The sequence below is a fragment of the Octopus sinensis genome, linkage group LG3 (assembly GCF_006345805.1).
Source record: "Octopus sinensis linkage group LG3, ASM634580v1, whole genome shotgun sequence".
Taxonomy (NCBI): Eukaryota; Metazoa; Mollusca; class Cephalopoda; order Octopoda; family Octopodidae; genus Octopus; species Octopus sinensis.
In genome coordinates this window covers 54,935,740-54,960,467 of record NC_042999.1, presented here as the reverse complement: position 1 = coordinate 54,960,467, position 24,728 = coordinate 54,935,740, and the positions used below count along the sequence as shown (strand labels likewise).

The 24,728-nt window shown below is 38.4% G+C and overlaps 1 protein-coding gene across 3 annotated transcripts in view; it reads right to left on the bottom strand.

Annotated features, from left to right (window-relative positions):
- LOC115209275 (multiple epidermal growth factor-like domains protein 6) overlaps positions 1–24,728 on the bottom strand; it is a 96,130-nt gene that overhangs the window by 56,164 nt on the left and 15,238 nt on the right. For all 3 annotated transcript variants that reach the window (XM_036500988.1, XM_029777582.2, XM_036500989.1), the window contains 5 exons: positions 13,143–13,285; positions 8,686–9,018; positions 6,263–6,449; positions 4,400–4,525; positions 3,084–3,212 (listed from right to left, as the gene is read on the bottom strand). In XM_036500988.1, coding sequence (XP_036356881.1) covers positions 3,084–3,212; positions 4,400–4,525; positions 6,263–6,449; positions 8,686–9,018; positions 13,143–13,285 — 918 coding nt within the window. The remainder of the gene's footprint in view (positions 1–3,083; positions 3,213–4,399; positions 4,526–6,262; positions 6,450–8,685; positions 9,019–13,142; positions 13,286–24,728) is intronic.

The window sequence follows — 24,728 nt, the reverse complement described above, 5'->3', positions numbered from 1 at the left end:
CACACACGCATATATATATACATATACATATATATGATGGGCTTCTTTCAGTTCCCGTCTACCAAATCCACTCACAAGGCTTTGGTCGGCCCGAAGCTATAGTGGAAGACACTTGCCCAAGGTGCCACGCAGTGGGACTGAACCCGGACCATGTGGTTGGTAAGCAAGCTACTTACCACACAGCCACTCCTGCACCTACTACTACTAATAATAATTCTACAGACACAAGGTTTGGAATTTGTGGAGAGGGGACTAGTCAGTCACACTGACCCCACTGTTTCACTGGTACTCAATTTATCGACTCCGAAAGGATGAAAGGCAAATTGACCTCGGTAGAATTTGAACTCAGAATGTGAAGATGGATAAAATGCCGTTAAGCATGCGAACAATTCTACCAGCTCACTGCCAAAATAATAATAATAATAATAATAATAATAATAATAATAATAAATGCCCTGATGCAATACCAGGCAGTGGCTCTCATGGCTTCTGATCTTAACTGATTGGTAGTGTTATCATGTACATTGTTTTGTCTTGGTATAAAAGATGGGCTACAGCAAATATTCTGCTCAATACCACAGATTTGCTTGTCAGTTGTTTGACCTTAACCAGTTGAGCATGTCCCTTAGTGGCTGACGATATGTGCATCTCTGATCACGAGCAGAAGTAGTGGGGGAGCATCATAGCCATGTGTTGAGAGGAATTCTTTGGGGTTTGAATAATTCATCTCTGGAAACATGGATGTTTTGTTCAACATCCTAAAGCAACCCTTATTCAGGGACCTTTTGAGCAGGATGGGTTACTTGACCTGAAGAAAATTCTAACTGGGCTCCACCTGCAAGGTCATGTGCTGTTTATCTTGATATGAGATCAACATGTCGCGCACATATGGTTGTGATGTTTGTGCCTAGTGTACCCTTATCAGATGGGTAGTCATGATGGGTATACTGGGCTTCGTATATTTTACCCCAGTGTCACTTTGATGGCATGCATTGCTCTCTCACTCAATAATAATAATAATGATAATACTAATACTTTCTATTATAGGCACAAGGCATGAAATTTTTGAGAGGGGATAGTCGATTACATCGACCCCAGTACACGACTGGTACTTAATTTATTGAACCTGAAAAGATGAAAAGTAAAGTCGACCTTGGCGGAATTTGAACTTGGAATGTAAAGATGGATGAAATGCCGCTAAACATTTCATCCAGTGTGCTAGTGATTCTGCCAGCTTCCATCTTCGTTAAAATACTAATAATAACAAGAGCACTCAGAGAGCGCAACCTCCACCAAGGCAACACCAGTGTCCTCTCAATGATTAGCTGGAGATGATTTTTAAAATGATTACAGCGTGGAAGGTGTTTGTAAGCCATTTAAGAAACACACAAAAGCCGTTCGATTCACTTCAACATTTAAGTTTAATTTGTCAAAATATTTTCGTTGCTTTAAGACCGTGACCTGTTCACTGACAAAAATCCGTGCTGCATCTTTGTCAGTGAACAGGTCGCGGTCTTAAAGCGACGAAAATATTTTGACAAATTAAACTTAAATGTTGAAGTGAATCGAACGGCTTTTGTGTGTTTCTTAAATGGCTTACAAACACCTTTCACACTGCAATTGTTTTCGTTTCAGCACACGATCTCAGATCAAATCACTTGCTATGCAAGTACATCTCCGTAATTTTTAAAATAAGAATATCTGAAATAAACTTGACTGATCTCACAAATGAGAATACTAAAAATGAAACCGACTGCTCTCAAAAATTAAGTAAGAAAACAGGAAAAATAATCCAGAATTCTTGTCCAGTACTAGATCAATTTCAAAATCTAATCAGTTCATGCCAGTCATGAGGCCAAGCATCCCTGAAAGTTTCATCTGGATCCATCCAACGGTTCCTGAGATATCTTGTCCATGGACAAACAAAGAAATACAACTGAAAACGATACCTCGGCCTTAACTAAGGTAAAGGTAATAATAATAATGATGATGATGATGATGATGATAATGATAATAATAATAATAATGATGATGATAATAATAATAATGATAATAATGATGATGATAATAATAATAATAATAATGATGATGATAATAATAATAATAATAATAATAATGATAATGAAAATAATGATAATAATAATGATAATGATGATAATAATAATGATAATAATGATGATGATAATAATAATAATAATAATAATAATAATAATAATAATAATAATAATAATAATTTTGGCATAGAGCCAGCAATTTTGATAGGAGGGGCCCAGTTGATAACATTGACTTTAGTTTTGGTCATGATTATGAGATTAGAATGTGTGTGTGTGTGTGTGTGTGTGTGCGGAGGGTTAGAGATGAAGAAGACAGTGGTATGAATGATGGTTATCCTCATCCTCATCCTCATCATTTAGCATCTATTTTCCATGCTGGTATGGGTTGTATGTTTTGACAAGAGCCACACCGGGTTCTATTGTCTGTTTTGGCATGGCTTTTATGGCTGGATGCCCTTCCTAATGCCAACCATCTTCCAAAGTGGACTGGGTGATTTTTGTGTGGTCCCAGCACCAACAGAATCACCAAGCACCTTGCAAGGTAAGAACTCCTCAACTGCAAGGATCAGGGAGTAACATCGAGGGTGTGTGGGTTTGTGCCAGTTGAGAGATTCAGGTTAGGGAGGGGAGAGTTATAGTTACCAGGCACGTAAAAAGCACCATCCGAATCGTGGCCGATGCCAGTGCTGCCTTGACTGGCTTCCGTGCCGGTGGCACGTAAAATGCACCTATCCGATTGTGGCCATTGCCAGCCTCGCCTGGCACCTGTGCAGGTGGCACATAAAAAGCACCCACTACACTCACGGAGTGGTTGGCGTTAGGAAGGGCTGTAGAAACTCTGCCAGATCAGACTGGAGCCTGGTGCAGCCTTCTGGCTTCCCAGATCCCCGGTCGAACCGTCCAATCCATGCTAGCATGGAGAACGGACGTTAAACGATGATGATGATGATGATGATGTATCACATTCTTGTAATCTTAAAGATGTTTGAAAGAAAGAATTAAGTCTTTGCTTTGAAGGTAAGCACTAACCTTGTTCACATGAGAGACCGAACCAGCCAGGTCGACATATACATTCTCCTGTAGCAGGGTCGCAGGAAGCACCATTTTCACATTCACAGACATTAAGGCAATTTATACCCCAACGCCCTTTTTTGCATTCTGTAAGAACAGATCAAAAAAAATTTTCACAGAAAGAACAATTTGTCACATTAAAATGGGAAAATAAAACCCACAAAGGGTTCACAAAAAACAATGAGGACCATAGAGCACAATACAATGTGAGGTTACATAAATAGAAGCACGTAAACAGTAAAAACAATTATATAAGTCCTAACAATAAAAAGTTTCCCTAAAAGAGGGAGACTTCCTAAGGTTGCTTGTGGAAACCCCACAAAACTGTAGTCACCCTGATCACTAGAGCAACTGCCCTTTCCACATTGTTTTCCTTCAATTTACAGTTGCATGCTTAGAGAGTAGGACCATTCTTGCTAAATTTGCCCACCTACCAACAAAATTGCTGGGAGGTAACACTTCCCTCTTTACCTTCAACCTATCTTTTTTAAATCAAACATGAAAAACTTGATGAGGACTTGGCCAAAGAGGAAAGTATAATAACGACGTGTTTAAATGATTGCATTAATGGACATACGAGTGTTACAAAGTGCTGAATTGAAATTCTAAGGAGAGATACATGTTGCAGCAATGTTTCATTGAATTGTTGCACTTCTAAAGACGTCACCCTTCAACTAACTTTTGAACAACAGAGTGGTCGATTTAGCAGGGCCTCTGTTGGTCCCTGTTGTCCCACATGTATGGGTAAGTTTGGGAAAGATTTCTTTAGGAAAACTGACCGCTGACCATGCATGCAAGTCTCCTCTTTCTGTGCCAACAGGGGTGGGGTTATCCAAGGGAAAGGCTGCCAGCTTCAGTTCATACTGCTTAGCAACCAGTGTTGTAGATGTTGACATCAGAACTCAAAGAGTTGGAACAGGTACCACATGGCACTTGCTCCAACCCTTCAACAGTTCCACCAATAAAGCACCTTGCTTAAGAACACAATGCACTGCCCTATTCAAGAACTAGACCCACAACTATATGACGTTTGAGCCCAATACCCAAGCCAATTGGTCACCCGCCTTCACCTCAAGCTATGTTTTACCAAAAGCCATTTACAACAGGATTCAGTTGAAACTGTCCCAGAGTGTGATTCAAGATTGGGTATTGAACTCCCAATGTCAACAACTTCATCGTTTATTAATCAAACTGACCAATGGAGAGAAAGTGAGGGAGGGTGAGAGTGAATATGTATTGGTTATTGATGAGAAATCTAAATAAGGAAAACATACCTTGTAGACAATGTCTGCCATGGTGTCCGGCTTCACAGAGACATGCTCCAGTCTCAGGACTACAGCCACTGTTGCCACATTCACAGTGTTTCAAACAATTCCTTCCATATTTTCCTCGTTCACAGACTGAAAAATAGAAAGAAGAAATGGTAAGAAGTTCTGATCAGCATTAGAAGACTTCAGATGCATGACACAGGTCATGCTGTTGGATAGATCTAACATTGCCACAAGAGACAAGCGTTAGTAATGTTTTGAATATATATATATATATATAATACTACAAAATTAGAAAATGGAGAAACATACTTAAATCAATAAAACATCAACTATCAGATGATACCCATGGATATATGTTATCCCATGGTGGGTTGAATTTTCAACCCCTATCTCATTTTATAATATATATATATATATATATATATATATATATATACTTTATTTAAAGCAGCAAAAAATTCAACAAAACCTGTTACTCTGAGTTTCCCGTTGCCGTTCATCAGACAGTTTTTGCTAGAATGGAACCGATATGTCAATTCTATCCAGACTATTACAAACGCTAAACCTTTAAAAAAATGGACTTGTTTGATTGGCCCTTTAGAAATAACGGTCAATTTTCGAGTGATAAACAAAGATGAGCTCAAATATATATATATATATATAATATATATATAAAAATTATAAAAAATTATAAAATTCGAGGAAAAACCTTACATTGAATAAAATACATATTGACCTTAATGAAGGAAATATAATTAATACATGGAAATTGAAATGCATTAAAAATATGCATTAAAAATATAACACAGCAATACATATTCATATTAAAGTATACATATATATCAACATACACAGAATAGATGTGTGTGAACCCCATACATATACAGACGTATAAATATAAAGCTAAAATATACACACAAATGCATGTATACATATGTATACGCAATCTAGTTCGCACACAGATTTTAGCTTGCGTGCGAACAAAATGTCAGGTATTCTCACAAGGGACAGGGATCAGAATATGAATTTCAGGTTAGGAGGGGAAAGGGGATTACTATGAGGGAGGGAAGGAGGAGAAGAGCAGGTGGAATCTGCATGGCTACTTACACCTAGTATGCAAGGATAAAGAGAGAGAGAGAGAGAGAGAGAGAGAGAGAGAGAGAGAGAGAGAGGAAGGAGAGAGAGAGAGTGAAGGAATATTCAATCTAATGCTCTAATAGTTCTACAATCTACCATGCTACTGTCATCATCATTGTCATCACCATAGTCATATATCGTAGTGGTTACGAGCACAGGCTACTAACCCCAAGATTCCAAGTTCGATTCCAGGCAGTGACCTGAATAATAATAATAACAACAACATCGACAAATACCTTAAGAATGAGAACCCAGGTTCGAAATTTCCCCAAGACACCTGATGAAGGCTGGATGGTATATCAGCCGAAAAGTTGTGTTAACAACAAACAAGATGAGGACAAATATCTATCAAATGTAAATAATGTAAATAATATAGTCATTATTGTTCTCCTCCAGCTCCTCCTCAACATTGTATCACCATCATCCTCATACAACATCCATGATCCATACTGATTTGCATTGGCCAGTTCGACTGGGCTGTTCATGCTCCAGTGACCGCTTTGGCATCCTTTCAACAGTTGGATGCTTTTCCTGATACCAACCAGTTTCCGTCTACCAAATCCACTCGCAAGGCTTTGGTCAGCCTGAGGCTATAGTCGAAGACACTTGCCAAAGGTGCCACGCAGTGGGACTGAACCTGGAACCATGAAGCTGGAGAGTAGATTGGGAACATTTAACAACGCCATCAGCAACAACACCATCGATTCCACAAAAACTAACAAGACTCACCTTTCTGGCACCTGAACCCTGTCCGACCTGCTGGACAATTCCATTTACATTCTCCACCCACATGATCACAAGTTGTCTCTTTTGGACAATTACATGTTCTTTGACATTTAATGCCATATCTGTTTTCTGGACATTTTTGGTTACAACTGATTCCTTGGTATCCAGCAAGACATATACATTTACCATTCTGAAAAACAAAAGAATTTAAATAATGATAATTTTTTTCCTTTTGATGTCTGTGATATTATTTACTAGCTGACGACGTGCCATCAATAAAGACAGCTGATTGTAGCATTTTTTTATATATAAATAAGGTACAAAAATAAGGTATATAATAATCACAGATACAAACGTGCCTGTTTGTGTGTGTGCGCATGTGTTTGTGTGTGTGGGTGTGTGCACGTGTTTATGTGTGTGTATGTGTACACGTGTTTGTGTATGTGCACATTTTTGTGTGAGTGTGCACATGCTTGTGTGTGTGTGCATGTGTGTGTGTGTTTACACGAACACATCTTTTCACATGCTTCATCCTTATGTATATTTAAGGATACATTATGTTATATATATATATACAGCGGGGTGTGTGTGTGTGTGTGCAAAAGAAGGTATACAATAAGTATCACAATGCTACAATACTTCTTAATTCATTAACATTATTAGTGCATTAAATTAATTAGCCTCATTTTTGATATTTTCAGTGTCATTAATCATAATAATATATTAACTATAATAATACTTTTATTGTAACTTTTAATTTTTTTGATAAAAATAAATATGTATTGTACATGTTTCCTGTTTTCATAACTGTATACCTACTGTTGCTCCACCCTGTTTTAAAATATTTTTGTACCTGGAGGGAATCTGTTTTTGCTTGAGGAAAATAACAGCACTGATATATTTTCAAAAATATTTCACAAATAGCTAATCAGATAGGTAATTAAAGTCCCATTATGTTAATTAAAATATTTCATTAAATATCAAAATCAAATGGAAATTGTAGAAAAGCACCACCCAAATGGGGCTGATGCCAGTGCCTCCTTGACTGGCTTCCATGCTGGTGGCATGTAAAAAGCACCAACCGATTGTGGTCATTGCCAGCCTCGTCTGGCCCATGTGCTGATGGCACATTAAAGAGCACCCACTACATTCTCGGAGTGGTTGGCATTAGGAAGGGCATCCAGCTGTAGAAACACTGCCATATCTGACTGGAGCCTGGTTGAGCCTCCTGGCTTCCCAGAACCCAGTCGAACCAAACAACCCATACCAGCATGGAAAGCAGATGTTAAACAATGATGATGAAGTACATGTTTCCTGTTTTCATAACTGTATACCTACTTTTGTCCCACCCTGTTTAAAATATTTTTGTACCTGGAGGGAATTTGTTTTTGCTTGAGGAAAATAACAGCACTGATATATTTCACAAATAACTAATCAGATATATGTAATGAAAGTCCCATTATGTTAATTAAAATATTTCATTAAATATCATTACACAATATGACGTAGTGAAATATTTTAGCAAGAATATTTCCATTAGGAAATTTGATGGACGAATTTGTCTGCAAATCCCCTTTGTCTTTATGTAAACTTTTCTACGAATGTAATTGTTATGATTCCAGTTACTGTCGTCACCACCATTACAGCTACTGCCATTGCATCATCATCATCATCATCATCATCAATGCTTGCATGCTTTGGACAGTTTGATAGGAACTGACAGGTTCAAAGATTGCAACATCCTTCAGGGTTTCTACAGCTGGATATGTGCTTCCTAACAGCAACCACTAATAAAGTCTTCATTCAGCTTGCATGACAAAGATCCCCTTTTTGGCTGAGATGTTACAGCAGAAAGGGAGGCAGCTATTTGCAAGGCGATTTAAGGTTAAGTTATGAAAGAAGGGGCCCCGATAGATTTCTTTGTATAGAGGAGCTAAATGGTTACTCACATTACATTGCAACTAATTTATTGAAAATATTTTAAAAACAGCCCTTTATTTAATATCAGTCCTGGGATATTCAACTCTTGAAATGGGTTTTTCAAGCACAAACATTATGAGGTAAAATATTCAAGTATATATTAACCTTTGAGGATTATCTTAGAGTATTGGCTGTTTTTGTATAGCAGACAAATACTAGAGTCATAGAAATATGAAGAATTAATACATCAAACAGGAAATAAAATTATCCATTCCAGTTTTTATGTGACAATACAAAAACAAATTACATATAAGGTATATAGGATGTGGCACCATGTAGGAGGAAGTTCATCTGTAAATAAAATTAATGGGTTTATATTATTTCAGTGTTCTATAAGCCTGGTGTCTGCTAAAAGATATTAGTTCAGAATGTTTATTTTAGTAATTACTAAATAGAGAAAATTCCATATTCAAAGAAAAATAAGGAAATCTAAAGACTGTACTTACTTTAGGATCACATCCCGAACTATGTTTCTGGTTACAAGCACATTCTTGAATACAGTTGCGACCCCAGGAGAAGTCTGGACACTTCCGATTACACAATGGACCAAACATTCCTGGTTCGCATTCACAGTTACCTAACATACGATTACAGTAACCTTCTGGACACTGCTGCGGACACCTCTTGTCACAGTTCTCACCATAGTAACCAGGTGAGCAACCAATTTCACAGCTTACACCTTTAATACCCGGAGGACATGTACATCCACCTGTTTCTGGGTTGCAAGTCCCTCCATTTTGACAAGTACACAGTCTGTTGCAGTCAATGCCAAATGTACCCTAAGAAAAAAAGAATTTATGAATGAATTGGGTTAAAAATATAATTGGGAATATATGCACACACACACACATACACCCCCTCCCTACATATATACTCATATATACATACATACTCCTTTACTTGTTTCAATCATTTGACTGTGGCCATGCTGGAGCACCGCCTTTAGTCGACCCCAGGACTCATTCTTTGTAAGCCTAGTATTTATTCTATCGGTCTCTTTTGCCGAACTGCTAAGTTACAGGGACGTTAACACACCAGCATCAGTTGTCAAGCGATGTTGGGGGACAAGCACAGACACAAACACACACACACACACACATATATATATACGATGGGCTTCTTTCAGTTTCCGTCTACCAAATCCACTCACAAGGCTTAGGTCGGATCCGAGGCTATAGTAGAAGACACTTGCCCAAGGTGCCAAGCAGTGGGACTGAACCCGGAACCATGTGGTTGGTAAGCAAGCTACTTACCACACAGCCACTCCTACGCCATATATCTATTCTATAGGCTTCTCAGAAACTTTATATAATGACTAGAGGCATCATGCTAAACCTGGAAGTATCTGCAAGTTTGTTAAATACAGACATATTAATTTTAATGAATTGTTTCACAATTGAAGTTCCGGCATCTGGCAATTCACTTGGTAAACACCTGCAAAAATTATTAACCATTGTGCTAACAACCACCTTGAGCACCTTTTTGAGCTCCATGTGTCTGACACATGTGGACACGCCTACAAAGTCAGAAAACAGCACAGCTCCCATGACTTTCGGAAGCATTTTTCATACTCAGAGTTGCTGAAGCATGGAACAAGCTACCTGCATCAGTTGTCAGTTGCCGAGACATTGCATCCTTTAAAACCTCCATGCTTCCTGACATTCATCAACACTACACCTGATACCCCACCCAACTCCATATGCATGCACACATGTATATCATGACACACTGTTCACATTTCTGACTTTTGTACATAATTCTATTTACTATACATGCATCTCTGATAAGTTGTAGTGAACCTGAGCTCTATACACAATAATTTCATTATTATTATTATTATTATTGAGTGAGAGAGCAGTTCATGCCATCAAAGTGACACTGGGGTAAAATATACGAAGCCCAATACACCCATCATGACTACCCGTCTGATAGGGGTACACCAGGCACATGCATCACAACCATATGTGCGTGACATGGTGATCTCATATCAAGATAAACAGCACATGACCTTGCAGGTGGGGCCCAGTTAGAATTTTCTTCAGGTTGAGTAGCCCATCCTGCTCCCTGAATAAGGGTTGTTTAAGGATGTCGAAAGAAACACTCATGTTTCCAGAGGTGAATTATTCAAACCCCAAAGAATCCATCTCAACACATGGCTATGATGCTCCCCCACTACTTCTGCTCGTGATCAGAGATGCACATATCGTCAGCCACTAAGGGACATGCTCAACTGGTTAAGGTCAAACAACTGACAAGCAAATCTGTGGTATTGAGCAGAATATTTGCTGTAGCCCATCTTTTATACCAAGACAAAACAATGTACATGATAACACTTCCAATCAGTTAAGATCAGAAGCCATGAATTATTATTATTATTATTATTATTATTATTATAAAATTTTAATGTCAAAAAAGTTGTTTATAATTTGGAAAATATTCTTATTAGTTTCCTGGATATCAAACACAAGTTTTTGCAAACATGTCAATTGCAATCCATTTATATAATTAGAGAAACTGGACAATGACAAGACAGTGAGATTATAAAGCTTGGTTTGAGTTCAATCCCATTGCACAGCACCACGGTTTCTATCTGCTGCTCTAGCCCTGATTTGATCCCACATTATAGCACCTTAGTTTACACCTTCTGCCCTCGCCTTAGAAAAAGGTAACCAAACAAAATTGTGGTATTTTGTGTAAGTTGTGATCCTTCGTACCATTTACAGTTGTCTCTTTAGCATTTAAACTGACCATATCTGGCCAAAAATATTGTACCCATTTTATATCCTAACTAGCCATATCCAGTCTATCACATCTACCCTACAATATCCTTTTAAAAATAAACAATCATATCATTGAAATCTCAAAGCAACAAGACAATGATTAATTGAAAACGATGTGAATAAATAAGACTAAATTTGACAGAGGAATCTGAATGTTAAAGGCTTAAAATAGCTCCCAGACAAACAAGAGGCTCAATGGCATCAATATGATCCACTTAAAAAAAAAACTCCTGAACAATTAATTGCTCTTACACAATGGAAATTAATATTACTTCATCATAAGGTGGGAAGCTGACAGAATCGTTAGCTTGGCAAAATGCTTAATTGGTATTTCATGTGTCTTTACGTTTTGGAGTTCAAATTTCACTGGGGTGAACTTTGCCTTTCATCCTTTCAGGGTCGATAAAATAAGTACCAGCTGAATACTGGGGTCGATGTGATCGATCTATGCTCTTTCTGCAACTTGATGGCCTTCTACCAAAATTTGAAACCCATATTACTTTCTCATTGAGTTAAATACGAATAATTATATCTGGTTTTATTTTGCTCTCTCCTATTTGCTCACAGCACACTATCCCTCTCCTCCAATTGTGCCTCCACCCCTCATTCAGTCTCCTCTTACTACCACCCAATTCTCTTGCTAGCCATCACCCCCTTCTCTCTCCTATTACTTCTGCATCTACCACCCTCTCTCTCTCTCTTATTACTTTTCTCCTCTCCCGCTCATTACTGATACCCATTACTCTTATACTCTCTATAATCCTCTCTCTCCCTCTTTTATTACTTTTCCCTTCTCTCTACCATTCATACTCTCTTGCTTCTACCAATCTCCCCTATGATTTTCCCTTCTATCACCCTTCCACTATTCTCTTCTCTATCACCCGCTTGTTCATATCATTGCTATTCAATTCCTTCACCAATAACAATCAGATAGCTGCCTAACACACTCTCTCTTTTCCCAGTACTCTCTCTTCTATCACCTCCCCAACTCTGGTGCTCTCCTATCATCTCCTCATCCATATCATCTTAGCTCTCTTCCTTCTCTCATGTTGTGTGGAAATAAAAGAATAAACAGAAACTCTGTAGCAAAGTGAGAACCCTTTATTCTTACTGGGAACATGACAACCTTTCTGGTGCTGATGCCATGATAAAACTCTCCCGGTACACTCTGCTAATTGGTTAGAGATAGAAAGGGCAACCAACTGTGATCTGAGTCTAAACAACGCCATAAACAACTTATCTAAGACTTTAATTGTAAGATGGTAACTCTGTGGTACCCCTTGGTACTCCCAGATACTCCCTCTCTATTTTGACAATAAACTAGTTTCATATCTCAGTACTGGACCCAACTAAATCACAATCCAGTAAGGTCAGTGTTTGACGTTGTTCTCCCAGATTTTATTTACAGCTTGGTCTGTAAGGGCAGGGGTGATTTAGTACCCTACAGAACACAAAGCCACTGAAATGAATTAGGTATTTGAGTATTTGAATTCTTTTTATCCTTAATTAGTAAACTGTCATGACTGTGAGGTTGCTATAGCAACGATGGTGTCTGAGATAAGTAAGTCTGAGCTAATAAAGTGGGTGGGTGGGTTCTCCCTAATGAGGGAATCATAATTAAGGAGGGAACTTTAGCTACTGAAGAGGACTCTAGCTAACAAGGGGACCCTATCTTGGGAGAGAAACCTATCTAAGGAATGAAGCTGAGACAACAAAGAAGCCACGATGAAGGAGATCCTAATTTAAGAAGTATCCTGTTTTAGGGGTGAGTCTTAGCTAAAGAAGGAGCTGCTATGTGGTTGCTCTCCCTGCTAGAAACAGCAGCCAAATCTCATTTATATCCCACCCTACCATCATAGAAAGGAAGGATTTATTAAATAGTGAAGTCAGATACATAATGTCTGAATACAAGACAGGAGAATGATGGTGGGAGGTTGAGGGGATCTGGTGTCGGTTTCGGACAAAACAACAACAATAACAGCAACAACCACTACAACAACAACAACAACAACAACAACAACAGCAACTACAACAAATGACAACAACAACAACAATATGAAAAGTGATGATAAAAAAAAACAGAATGGGATTGCAAAAAAAAAAAAAAATTTGAGAAAACACACCTGGCGACATGTGTTGTTGCAAAGAATTCCTTGGAATCCAGGTTTACAGAGACAACCATCTCTGGCTTCATTGCACTGTCCACCGTTCATACAATTACTGCAGGTAAAATGGCAGCTTGGTCCGAAATAACCAATCTCACATTCTAGAAATAACCCAAATGGCATTAGCAGAGATTTAACAGAGATATAACAGTAAACAAAAAACAACAAAACAAAAAAAAAAGCCAAAAACCCACAGGAAACCAATGAAGTTTTAGTTGTTTAATTGACAAAGAATGGTCTGAAGAAAGGAATTTAGGTAAAGCAAGAATTCAATGAATATCTTGTGGTTTTTGAATTGACACAACAAAATTTAAGGGTAAATGGTGCCATTTGTGAGCCTCTTCTTAGCAGCACTGCAAGCTAAAGAAAATACTTCTCCGTTATACTGTTTAGCTGTTGTTTACTGTCCCATTGTACCTATTTCAAGTTTGATGGATTGAGCCATCAAGAGTTCAGTGTTTTGCGATGTGACACAACAGAAAAAAAAAAAAAGCAACCCTTTGTCTAGAACACATGTGTAGGAATATTACCCCAGCAAGTTGAGGTTATTTACTGCCTTTCTATTAAAGAACCCTTTCGTTACCATTTTTCGGTTGGAATCCACTGCCTTTGTTTTGATTGATTTTGGAAATGATGAAGAATTTCCTGAAGTATGGCATTTAGAGTATAAATTTACGAGAAATCTTGATGGGAGCTTTTGATTTAGATCCCATTAAAACAAGGAATTTATGTTGTAGAATTAAGGGGTGTTGAGTTAAATAAAACAAATCTGATCATGTGACAGAGGAATGGGAGTCACATATAATGGCTGTAAAGGGAATGGAAGTTTGGTCAGATGATATCTGGTTGAGATTAGGGTTAACTGGGATTTGAGATGGATAAAATAACGACATTTTGGTAGATTGGTTATTGAAGGAACTGGTAGCAGAATGGTAAACTAATTCAATTAAAAGACAAAAGAAACAATTGGTAGTTATGAAAGCTAGTTTAGTAGTGGAATGGAAGATGGATCAATCCCCAAATATGAACAGCCAATTTTTAAAGAATTATTCTTCATGTGGATGGAAGTAGATTTCCTTTACACAGTGTCTGTTACTAATTTTTCTGAGTTTGAAATATTTCAAAGTTTAGAGAGAAAAAAAAAAAAAAGAAACAATGAAAAAAAGAATGGCACACAAAGTATATTCTATTTAAATAATTATTTAAACAGGCAAATTGGCAGAGTGGCTAGAGTGCCTTGTGGAATTTGTTTTGATTCTCTGTGGTCAGAGTTCAAATCCTACCAAGGCTAACCTTGCTGTTCATCCTTTTGGGGTTTAAAAAAATAGGGAGCATTCCTGGAAAGCAGATCGGTGGATGAGAGGGTTGGGTGAGATGCTTTGTGGTCCTTGTTCTGGTTCCTTACATCAATGTCTCTGATAAAAACTGGTGCCAATCTGTATTAGAAATGGTAGCATTTCTCTTTGATACATATCAGGAAAAGTGGAGAATGGAGACACTCCTACAGGGGGGGGGGGGCTACCAGTCTTCCTCAAAAATTCTTGTCCAAGTCTGTACATTACATGGTGTAAGTGAATGGTCAGCCTTGACTTTTGAGAATGTTGTACAAAGAAAATAACTAAATCTATTTTCCTTGTAGATTTGGTCAAGTAGATGCGTTGTTTCAACAACAGTCATAAGAGTATCCTTATTTGATGTCCATTTTCTATGCTGGACAGTTTGACAGGCGCTGGCAAGACCAGAGGACAGTGCCAAGCTCTGCTGTCTGTTTTGGCAGGGTTGCCATGGCTGGATGACCTTTCTGATGCCAACAACTTTACAAAATGAAAAGAGTGTTTTTTTTACATAGCACCAGCACCAGTGGGGTCACCTAGTAAATTGCAAGACAAAACCCCTTCAATCGAGATTGGGGGTGGTGATGGCATTGAGGGAAGTGACGAGGGGTGGGGGTTAGACTGTGGAAGTCAGAAACAAGACAGGGCAGTGTATTGTGCTTTTGAACAAAACACTTCATTGCTCCAGTCCACTCAACTGTAAATGGGTCCCAACAATAAGCATAACTTTACAAACAGACTGATGCCCCATTCAAGGCCAGGGAGTTTTGTGATCTCAATCCCTCATACGCTATGAAAACTGGGATTCAGCTCCAGCCTTGTGGGTCTTGGGGCTCATGACAAACCCAAGCAAGAACTGATGAGAATGAAGGAAATTTACAGAGAATAAAGCAATAATTCTTTTTTTATTTCTAATAAATTGTAAAGCATCATTCAATAGTTCTGATACTGCAGATCACTGTTCATGTCAAGGTAGTTGATGGTTACCCAAGTTCTCTATATCATCATCATCACCACCATTATTGTTGTTTAATGTCCATGTTCCATGCTGGCATCGGTTGGATGGTTTGATTGGATCTGATGCATCCAAGGACTCGATTGTGCTCCAATGTCAGCTTTGGTCTGGTTTCTATGGCTGGATGCCCTTCCTAATGCCAACCACTTGACAGTGTGTACTGGGCGTTTTACATGTGTCACTGGCACTATTAAGGTTGCCGTGCAGGCTCACAAGAATACAGAATGTCAGAATACAGAAGACGGTGAGCTGGCAGAAACGTTATCATGCCAGGTGAAATGCCTAGCAGTACTTTGTCTGCCGATACGTTCTGAGTTCAAATTCTGCCGAGGTCGACTTTGCCTCTCATCCTTTTGGGGTTGATAAATTAAGTACCAGTTACACACAGGGGTCGATGTAATCGACTTAATCCCTTTGTCTGTCCTTGTTAGTCCCCTCTATGTTTAGCCCCTTGTGGGCAATAAAAAAATAAGAATACAGAATGTCAGGACATGGAGAGGGTGGGTGTCAACTTTATGCCAGAAGACAAGGGGGAGTTTAGAGCATGAGAGAAAGGTTGGTGCAAAGCAGGCTCCTCTTGTAGAATGTATTTACATGTGTTTTTCCATTTGTTTTGCAGTTAAGGTTTGTTAATATTTAAATTTATTTCAGTCCTATTAATTTGTACTGTGTTACTCTTTACTCATTTTACTTGTGGCCATGCCGGAGCACCGCCTTTAGTCGAGGAAATCGACCCCAGGACTTATTCTTTGTAAGCCTAGTACTTATTCTATTGGTCTGTTTTGCCGAACCGCTAAGTTACAGGGCCGTAAACACACCAGCATCAGTTGTCAAGCGATGTTGGGGGGGACAAACACAGACACACAAACATATACACACACATATACATATATACGACAGGCTTCTTTCAGTTTCCATCTCCCAAATCCACTCACAAGGCTTTGGTTGGCTCGAGGCTATAGTTGAAGACACTTGCCCAAGGTGCCACGCAGTGGGACTGAACCCGGAACCATGTGGTTGGTAAGCAAGCTACTTACCACACAGCCACTCCTACGCCTATGTTGTGGATAAAAAAAAATACATATTGTTTAATTAATTAATGATGATTCACCAAAAGCACAAATATGCAAATTAAGCTATCCACTACAATGATAGTCTGATTTATGACTGTTTTATATTGCAGCAGAATATTCCACACCACTGATTAGGAAAGAAAACGAGACTCCTTCCTTGGGTTTTTTGAGTACATCAAACATACAAAAGGAAATTCTTTACAATCTTATTTTTCTCTCACAGCTAGGCTTTCTAATATCTTCAACACTGGTTTTAAATGTTAGCACAAGGCCAGCGATACTTATTTTATTGACCCTGAAAGGGATGCAAGGCAATGTTGACCCAGGCAGCATTTGAACTCAGAAGATAAGGAACCTGAAGAAATGCTGCCAAGCGTTTAGTCCGGCATCCAGCAACAATTCCGCCAGTTCACCATCTTTTCTGATGTTTTTATAGACACAGTCTTGGCTGTGTGGTCAAGCAGCTCAGTTGGCAACCATGGGATTTCAGGTTCGGTCCCACCATCTAGTACCTCGGGCAAATGTTTTTTTACTTTTGCCCTTGGTCGAACTAATACCTTGTGCATGAATTTGGTAGATGGAAACTGTACAGAAGCCTGTCGTGTGTGTGATTTGTTCTCACCCCAATCAACTTGACAACCAGTAGTCATTTGTTTACATCCCCATAATTTTAAAGTTTGGCAAAAGAGACTGATAGGATAAGTACCAGACATGAAAATAAGCACAGTTTGAGTAAACCCTACAATGCAGTGCTCCAGTATGGCCACAGTCCAGTGATTGAAACAAGTAAAAGATAAAAGAAGCTATTTTTGCTTCTGAAGAAGGCTGCTATTGTGGGTTTTTATTAATTTAATTAATCGATTAAATTAACGGAGCGAACTAATCAAAATGACATTCTCTAAAACCTGCTCAAAGTTATAAAATGTAGTTTTTATACCCAAAACGTTGCTGACTGTCAGAGAAACATTATACAAAAAGATCTTATCTCTTTCACACATCAGTCATTGATGGGGAGAGTACTCTGTGTGAACGAACACCTGGAAGCTGTCGCTACCCTATCCTCTCACTGTCTGTGTGTTTCTGTCTTAATGGATATTATGCTTGACCCTGCAAGGTTACCAGTGACGATAAACATAGGATATGGTGGCGTATTGTGAGATACAGTCACTGACATTTCATATTATTTAACATGAAGTGAAAAAAGATCAACAAAATGATCAAAATACAATAAAAAAAAAAGATGAAAAACCCTTCCCAAAATCATATGTCAAGTCTCTTTGTGCATCTGACATTCAAAGTAGTTTTGTGTAACAATGGGACATGGCACCTTACACACACCATCTTTATATATATATATATATATAGATCGTTAGCTCCTACACACATTTTTTTCTCTCCTTGTTTCTCTCCCTGTTTTTTTTTTCTGTGTATCTTTCTGGCGAAGAGCGTAGGCTCGAAACGTAAAAGACTTGTTCTATTTTTATTCATGAGCGCCATACTAATACATTTGTTTGTTTGTACTCCACCTGCCTTCGTCTTTTGTTTCTTTTCGTAAACCTTCCTGTTATATATATATATATATATATATATATATATATATATATATATGCACAGGAGTGGCTGTGTGGATATAGGTAAAGGAGTAGCTTGCTTACCAAACACATGGTTATGGGTTCAGTCCTACTGCATGGCACCTTGGGCAAGTGTCTTCTACTGTAGCCTGTTTGGAGATTCGATTAAACCTTGAAAGGGAAATGTATTTTAATAAACACCATTCGAGCATGATTCGCTACCAGCGTCGCCTTACTGGCACCTGTACTGGTGGCATGTGAAAAACACCATTTGAACATGGTCATTGTCAGTGCTGCCAGACTGGCTCCTGTGCAGGTGGCATGTAAAAAGCACTATTTGAGCATGGTCGTTGCCAGTACTGCCCGACTAGCCTTCGTGCCAGTGGCACATAAAAGTACTACACTGTCGGAGTGGTTGGCATTAGGAAGGGTATCCAGCTGTAGAAACTTTGCCAGAACAGATTGGAGCCTGGTGTGGCCTCTGGCTCACCAGTCCTCAGTCAAGCCATCCAAACCATGCCAGCATGGAAAGCGGGCGTTAAACTACGACGATGACTAACTTCAAACTAATTTAGTGTGTATATACATTTTTGGGACACCCTGTTTGTGTGTGTATGTATATATCTACATGTGTGTGTATGTATGTACGTGTATATATTCATTTACTTGTTTCAATCATTTGACTGTGGCCATGTTGGAGCACTACCTTTAGTCGAACAAATCAGCCCCAGGATTTATTCTTTGTAAGCCTAGTACTTATTCCATCAGTCTCTTATGCTGAACCGCTAAGTGAATACTAACATCTGTTGTCAAGTGATGGTGGTGGGGACAAACACAGACACAAATAATAAATACACACACACACATATATATATATACATGACAGGCTTCTTTCAGTTTCCATCTACCAAATCCACTCACAAGGCTTTGGTTAGCCTGGGGCTATAGTAGAAGGCACTTGCCCAAGATGCCACACAGTGGGAATGAACCCAGAACTATGTGATTGGGAAGCAAGCTTCTTATCACATAGCCACTCCTGGGTACCTTACATATACATATCCCTTCACCCACTCTCCACCTCTTACTCTCCCATATACTCTTGCAACCCCTACCCACCCACACTTTTAATTCTTCTTCCTCCACCCACTCCAACTCACCTTGTACCTTGGGGCTCTACACAGGTGTGCGACCATCACTATTTTTATCTCTTCCCTGCTCTATGCTGATCACCTAAAATGCAAGTAGCAACGTAACCCCTCCACAACAAGAAACCTCTTCTACTCTGATCCCTTCTCTCCTACTTTAACTCTGCATCTCCTAGCATTAACCTTGGGGGTTCATAGTCTTGCAAGTTGCATGATCCATACTTTGCTGGTGCCAAAAAAAAAAAAAAAAGCACCCGATACACTCTGTAAAGCGGTCGGTGTTAAGAAGGGCACCCAGCCATAGAAACCCTGCCAAAGTAGTCCTTGAACCCATTGGATCCTGTAAAACCATCCAACCCATGCCAGCATGGCACATGGATGTTATGCGGTGGTGATGATGAGGAGGTATATACATATATAATATACAACATGGCAGAGACAAACAACACAGATAAACAACAAAACATATTTGGTCGTACATTATAACATGCAACATTACAAAGTGATAACAATACATTATTATTACATCAAAGATGCTACAATAACAAGCATTATTATAATGTTAGATAGCAACAACAACTCTCACATCAGTTTATCCAAGACAACAAGCTATGGTCTCAAAATAAAACATTCAACAAAATATTTATGATGTTAGATAACAAAACAGAATATTAATATTTTCATATCGTTGCTATTTTGCAAAAGTGTCGTAAGTCCAAAGCATTGCTTTTTCAGTAAAATAAAAAAATAGAGTCACCATTCAATAGCAAAACCGTTGTACTACACTTTGACAAATTTTAATATCTTGGCATCTGAAACAGCTGGAGATATGATAGTTTGACCAAAGGAACTGGCTATTGGAAGCAAAAATAAATATTGAAAAAAAAATGCATTCGGCCAAATTTGGACATACGACAGTTTAACAATACAGCAACGATACTAACAACAGCAACAAAATATTATCATGATATATATATATATATATATATATGCACAACAAAACATGCACAAGGGAAGGTTTTATACACAATTTTAATGCTACAAGATGCAGAATGTGTCGATAATATTATAGCAAGTTGTGCACATGGCAATGAGGAAAGTACCAAGGGGTGCTTGCTGTATGAAAAACAAATAGCGAAGTGGTATTAACATAATGCAGTGAAATAAGACATGTTTATCTAAGACCAGGCATCAGCACTAGGGAAAATATACATTGCTGAGGAGGTCTAACATGACAGAAACATGTCTAGTATCATGGCCATAGCTATGAAAAACTTAACTCCTTTCTGTATTTTTAATAAATTTTGTTATCAGGGTTGTCTCCCCTGTCTTTCTCAAAATTAATAATTAACATTACCTTTACCCTTACAAGTATAATATTTATAAATCTAAAATTATTTTGACCCCGACATCACTGCATTATTAGTGCTAACATCCACATCACTATATGAATGGCAGGTGAGAGAACAAAATGGCTTAAATAGTTTACGTGCAAAGAGATGGTGAAATAATAATGTGCAACAGCAGCAGCAGAGCATAGCATGTGACAGCAGCAGATACCGAGAGGGGAAAATGTTTTAAAGAATTTTCATTGATCTCTCATTCATAACATACTTCATGTATACATAGTATATATATATATATATATATATATATATATATATATATATATCATCATCATCATCATCATCATTTAGTGTCTGCTTTCCATGCTAGCATGGGTTGGACGGTTCAACTGGGGTCTGGGAAGCCAGAAGGCTGCACCAGGCCCAGTCTGATCTGGCAATGTTTCTACACCTGGATGTCCTTCCTAATGCCAACCACTCCGTGAGTGTTGTGGGTGCTTTTTACGTGCCACCGGCATGGGTGCCAGATGGGGCTGGCAAACGGCCACGGTCGAATGGTGCTTTTTATGTGCCACCGGCACGGGGGCCAGGCGAGGCTGGCAACGGCCACGATCAGATGGTGCTTTTTACGTGCCACCGGCACAGGGTCCAGGCGAGGCTGGCAACTGCCCGAGATATATATATATATGTATGTATGTATGTATGTATACACACACATATACATCCATACCTAGCAAGCTGTGTGACAACCTCATTTGTGCTGGTGTCACAGAAAAAAGCGCCCCCTACACTCTATAAAGTGGTTGGCATTAGGAATGGCATGGAACCATAGATATTATTCCACAGCAGACATTGGAATATGATGCAGTTCTTGAACCTGTCAGATCCAGTCAAACTGGAATGCCAGTACGGAATGCAGTCATTAAATGATGATGGTACCTATGTACATACATGCACACATATACATGTATAAATATATTCATATGCAGATGTATGTGCACACACACACACACACACACACACATGCATACAATTGAATAACTGCCAGAAAGAAGCTGTTATGAAAATTATTATTTTACAAACTACTGACTTCATTTTTAGAAATGAAATGTTTTTTAACAACTTACATCAAATGTAAAGGTGCTATATCATGTAAATATCGAAAAAATAGATAACAGTATGAAATTATGTTTGTGTGTGTGTGTGTTCTTTTGAAACTAATGTCTCGCCCTGTACCTACAGTTTTCTACATCTATTTGTTCATTTGAGCATAACCCTACACGTCGTTGCAAAAACACGAAACCCCCCAAAAAAACAGATGTAACAAATTTGAAATAGCAATGGAATGGATAATCTGCCACAAAGCTGCATGCACCAAGCATTCATTGGATTGAAAGCAAACTCCTATGCAGACTCATTCGCATTTTGTGCAGACTTCTTACAGACTCACTTGCATGTCGAACAGTCATGTATGTTCTATGGTAGGTAGAAGACACTTGCCCAAGGTGTGCCATGCAGTGGGATTGAATTCAAAACCACGTGGTTGGGAAGCAAACTTCTTAACCACACAGCGATGTTTGCGCTTACCATAGCCATCCATGTATGCTTCTATCACACACATACACACAACACACACACATTCATATGCTAAGCTTTAGATGAGACAACATTCTACAGACACATATGTGCATACCTAAATCTACATATCTACATACATGCACATACGCAAAATTGTGAATGAATATTTACATATATATATATTACATATATATATATATATATATATATATATATACATACACACATAAGCACATAGACACATAAATACATTACATACATCTCACATATATACACACATAGTTATATGTGTTCCAAAACCTTTTCAAAAGTTATTTTAGTGAAATATATTTGTTTCCCCAGGGGCAACCAGTTTTGACATTAAACCTTGATCTTGGTGTATTAAAAGTAAATGGTAAACGGCACCAGTTCTGAGTTGTTTATAAGAGAACTTAAATGCCAAAGGCTTTATTCACTGCTATCTGACCCCATTCATTTGACCTTAGATCTTTTGGTATTTTTACGAAATACAAGCAGAATTGGACTGCAGTTTCCTGCAGGATTTACCAAGAACACCCACTGTTTGGATTGCAATGATGCTGTGGAGACTTTCTTATTTACATTCCTCTTCCACTAATGCAACAATTTGCATTTCCTGTCTCTCTACATCCATACTACACCTCCTCTATCTTTGTATATGTGTGTATATATATATATATATATATATATATATATATATATATATATATATATATACATACACATATACACATATATACACACATATACATATACTTATTTGAAGGTGATCAAATCTTTAATGTAATAAATCTACCTATCTATTCCATTCTTTCTACCCAACTTATTGAGTTTTACATTAGATATAGCTGACAACTTTGGAATTACTTTACATACATATATATCTATGTGTGTGTGTGTGTGTGTAGATATAAGTAGAACAAACAAAGGAAAAAGTTAAGATATGCAGTTTCTACCTTTTGTCCCCTACACATGTTTCAACATTGTGGCTAGCAGTGGGTGTTCTTAGTGCATTTGAATGCAGAACCACAACATTTCTTCAAAGATACATTCTTTTATATTATGTTGACACAGATCAAATTTTTAGATCTGCAATCTATTGCATTACGAACATCCACTGGAGATGATGCAATGAGCCACAACGGCAAAAGACGCACGGGGAACAAATGATAAAAAAACAGCGTTGTGTGTTTATCATATTGTTTCCTGCATTTGCTCTTTATGTCATAACTAATGAAACTACCAAGTGTAGAATTAACCATACAGGAAGCTGACTGGACGATGATACTCTACGTGGAGTAGTAAACTCACCAGTGGCAGCCATACATCCATGCACTTGCACACACACACACTCTTACACACAGATGCATGTGACATAACATGAAGGAAATTGTTGATTAGTGTGTAATGTAAAATAAGTTCCAAGCTTTGAAAAAGTCTACGGTTTCCTACCAATTTCTGTGATGGGACAGAAACGAGCTTTCGGTTAATGGAAACTTTTTGTAGAAAAAGTGAGCGAATATTGTAGAGAAGTAAGGGAAAAAAGATTGTTAGATTATCCAATGATATGCGAGATTGTGGTCATAGAAGTGTCAGTTACAACATGAAGTGGGGAGAGAGAGAGAGAGAGAGAGAGAGAGAGAGAGAGAGAGAGAGAGGAGGGAGAGAGAGAGAGAGAGAGAGAGAGAGAGAGAGAGAGGGAGAGAGAGAGAGGAGAGAGAGGGAGAGAGAGAGGAGAGAGAGTGCGAGAGAGAGAGAGAAAGAGAGTGCGAGAGAGAGAGAGTGAGAGAGAGAGAGAGATACATTAAATTTTCAAGTTTTATGCATGTAAATTCATTCATATGTGCACTCTGTGTGTGTGTGTGTGTGTGTGTGTGTGTGTGTGTGTGTGTGTGTGTGTGTGTGTATGTGTGTGTGTGTGTGTGTGTGTAATATACAATAATCCCTTGCCATATTGTGGTTCACCTACAGTGCACTCAATACATTGTGGATTTTCCTGGCTAATATATGTAAATTTATTTTCTGAACTCTTGAGTATATCCTGGTTTCTGTGGCCGATAGGTATTTATATTTATTTAGATTTTAATTATTTCTGTGGGAGTTTTCGCAGCATAACACCCGTGATAATTAAAGGATGACAGTATATTTAACGTTAAAGGCGGCGAGCTGGCAGAATCGTTAGCATGTCAGGCGAAATGCTTAGCGGTATTTCGTCTGCCGTTACGTTGTGAGTTCAAATTCCTCCGAGGTTGACTTTGCCTTTCATCCTTTCGGGGTCGGTAAATTAAGTACCAGTTATGCATTGGGGTCGATGTAATCGACTTAATACCTATGTCTGTCCTTGTTTGTCCCCTCTATGTTTAGCCCCTCGTGGACAATAAAGAAATAAGTATATTTAACGTTTGTTTTCTATATAGGCAAGCCAGAGGACCACACCAAATTCTCCTGTCTGTTTTTGGTTGGA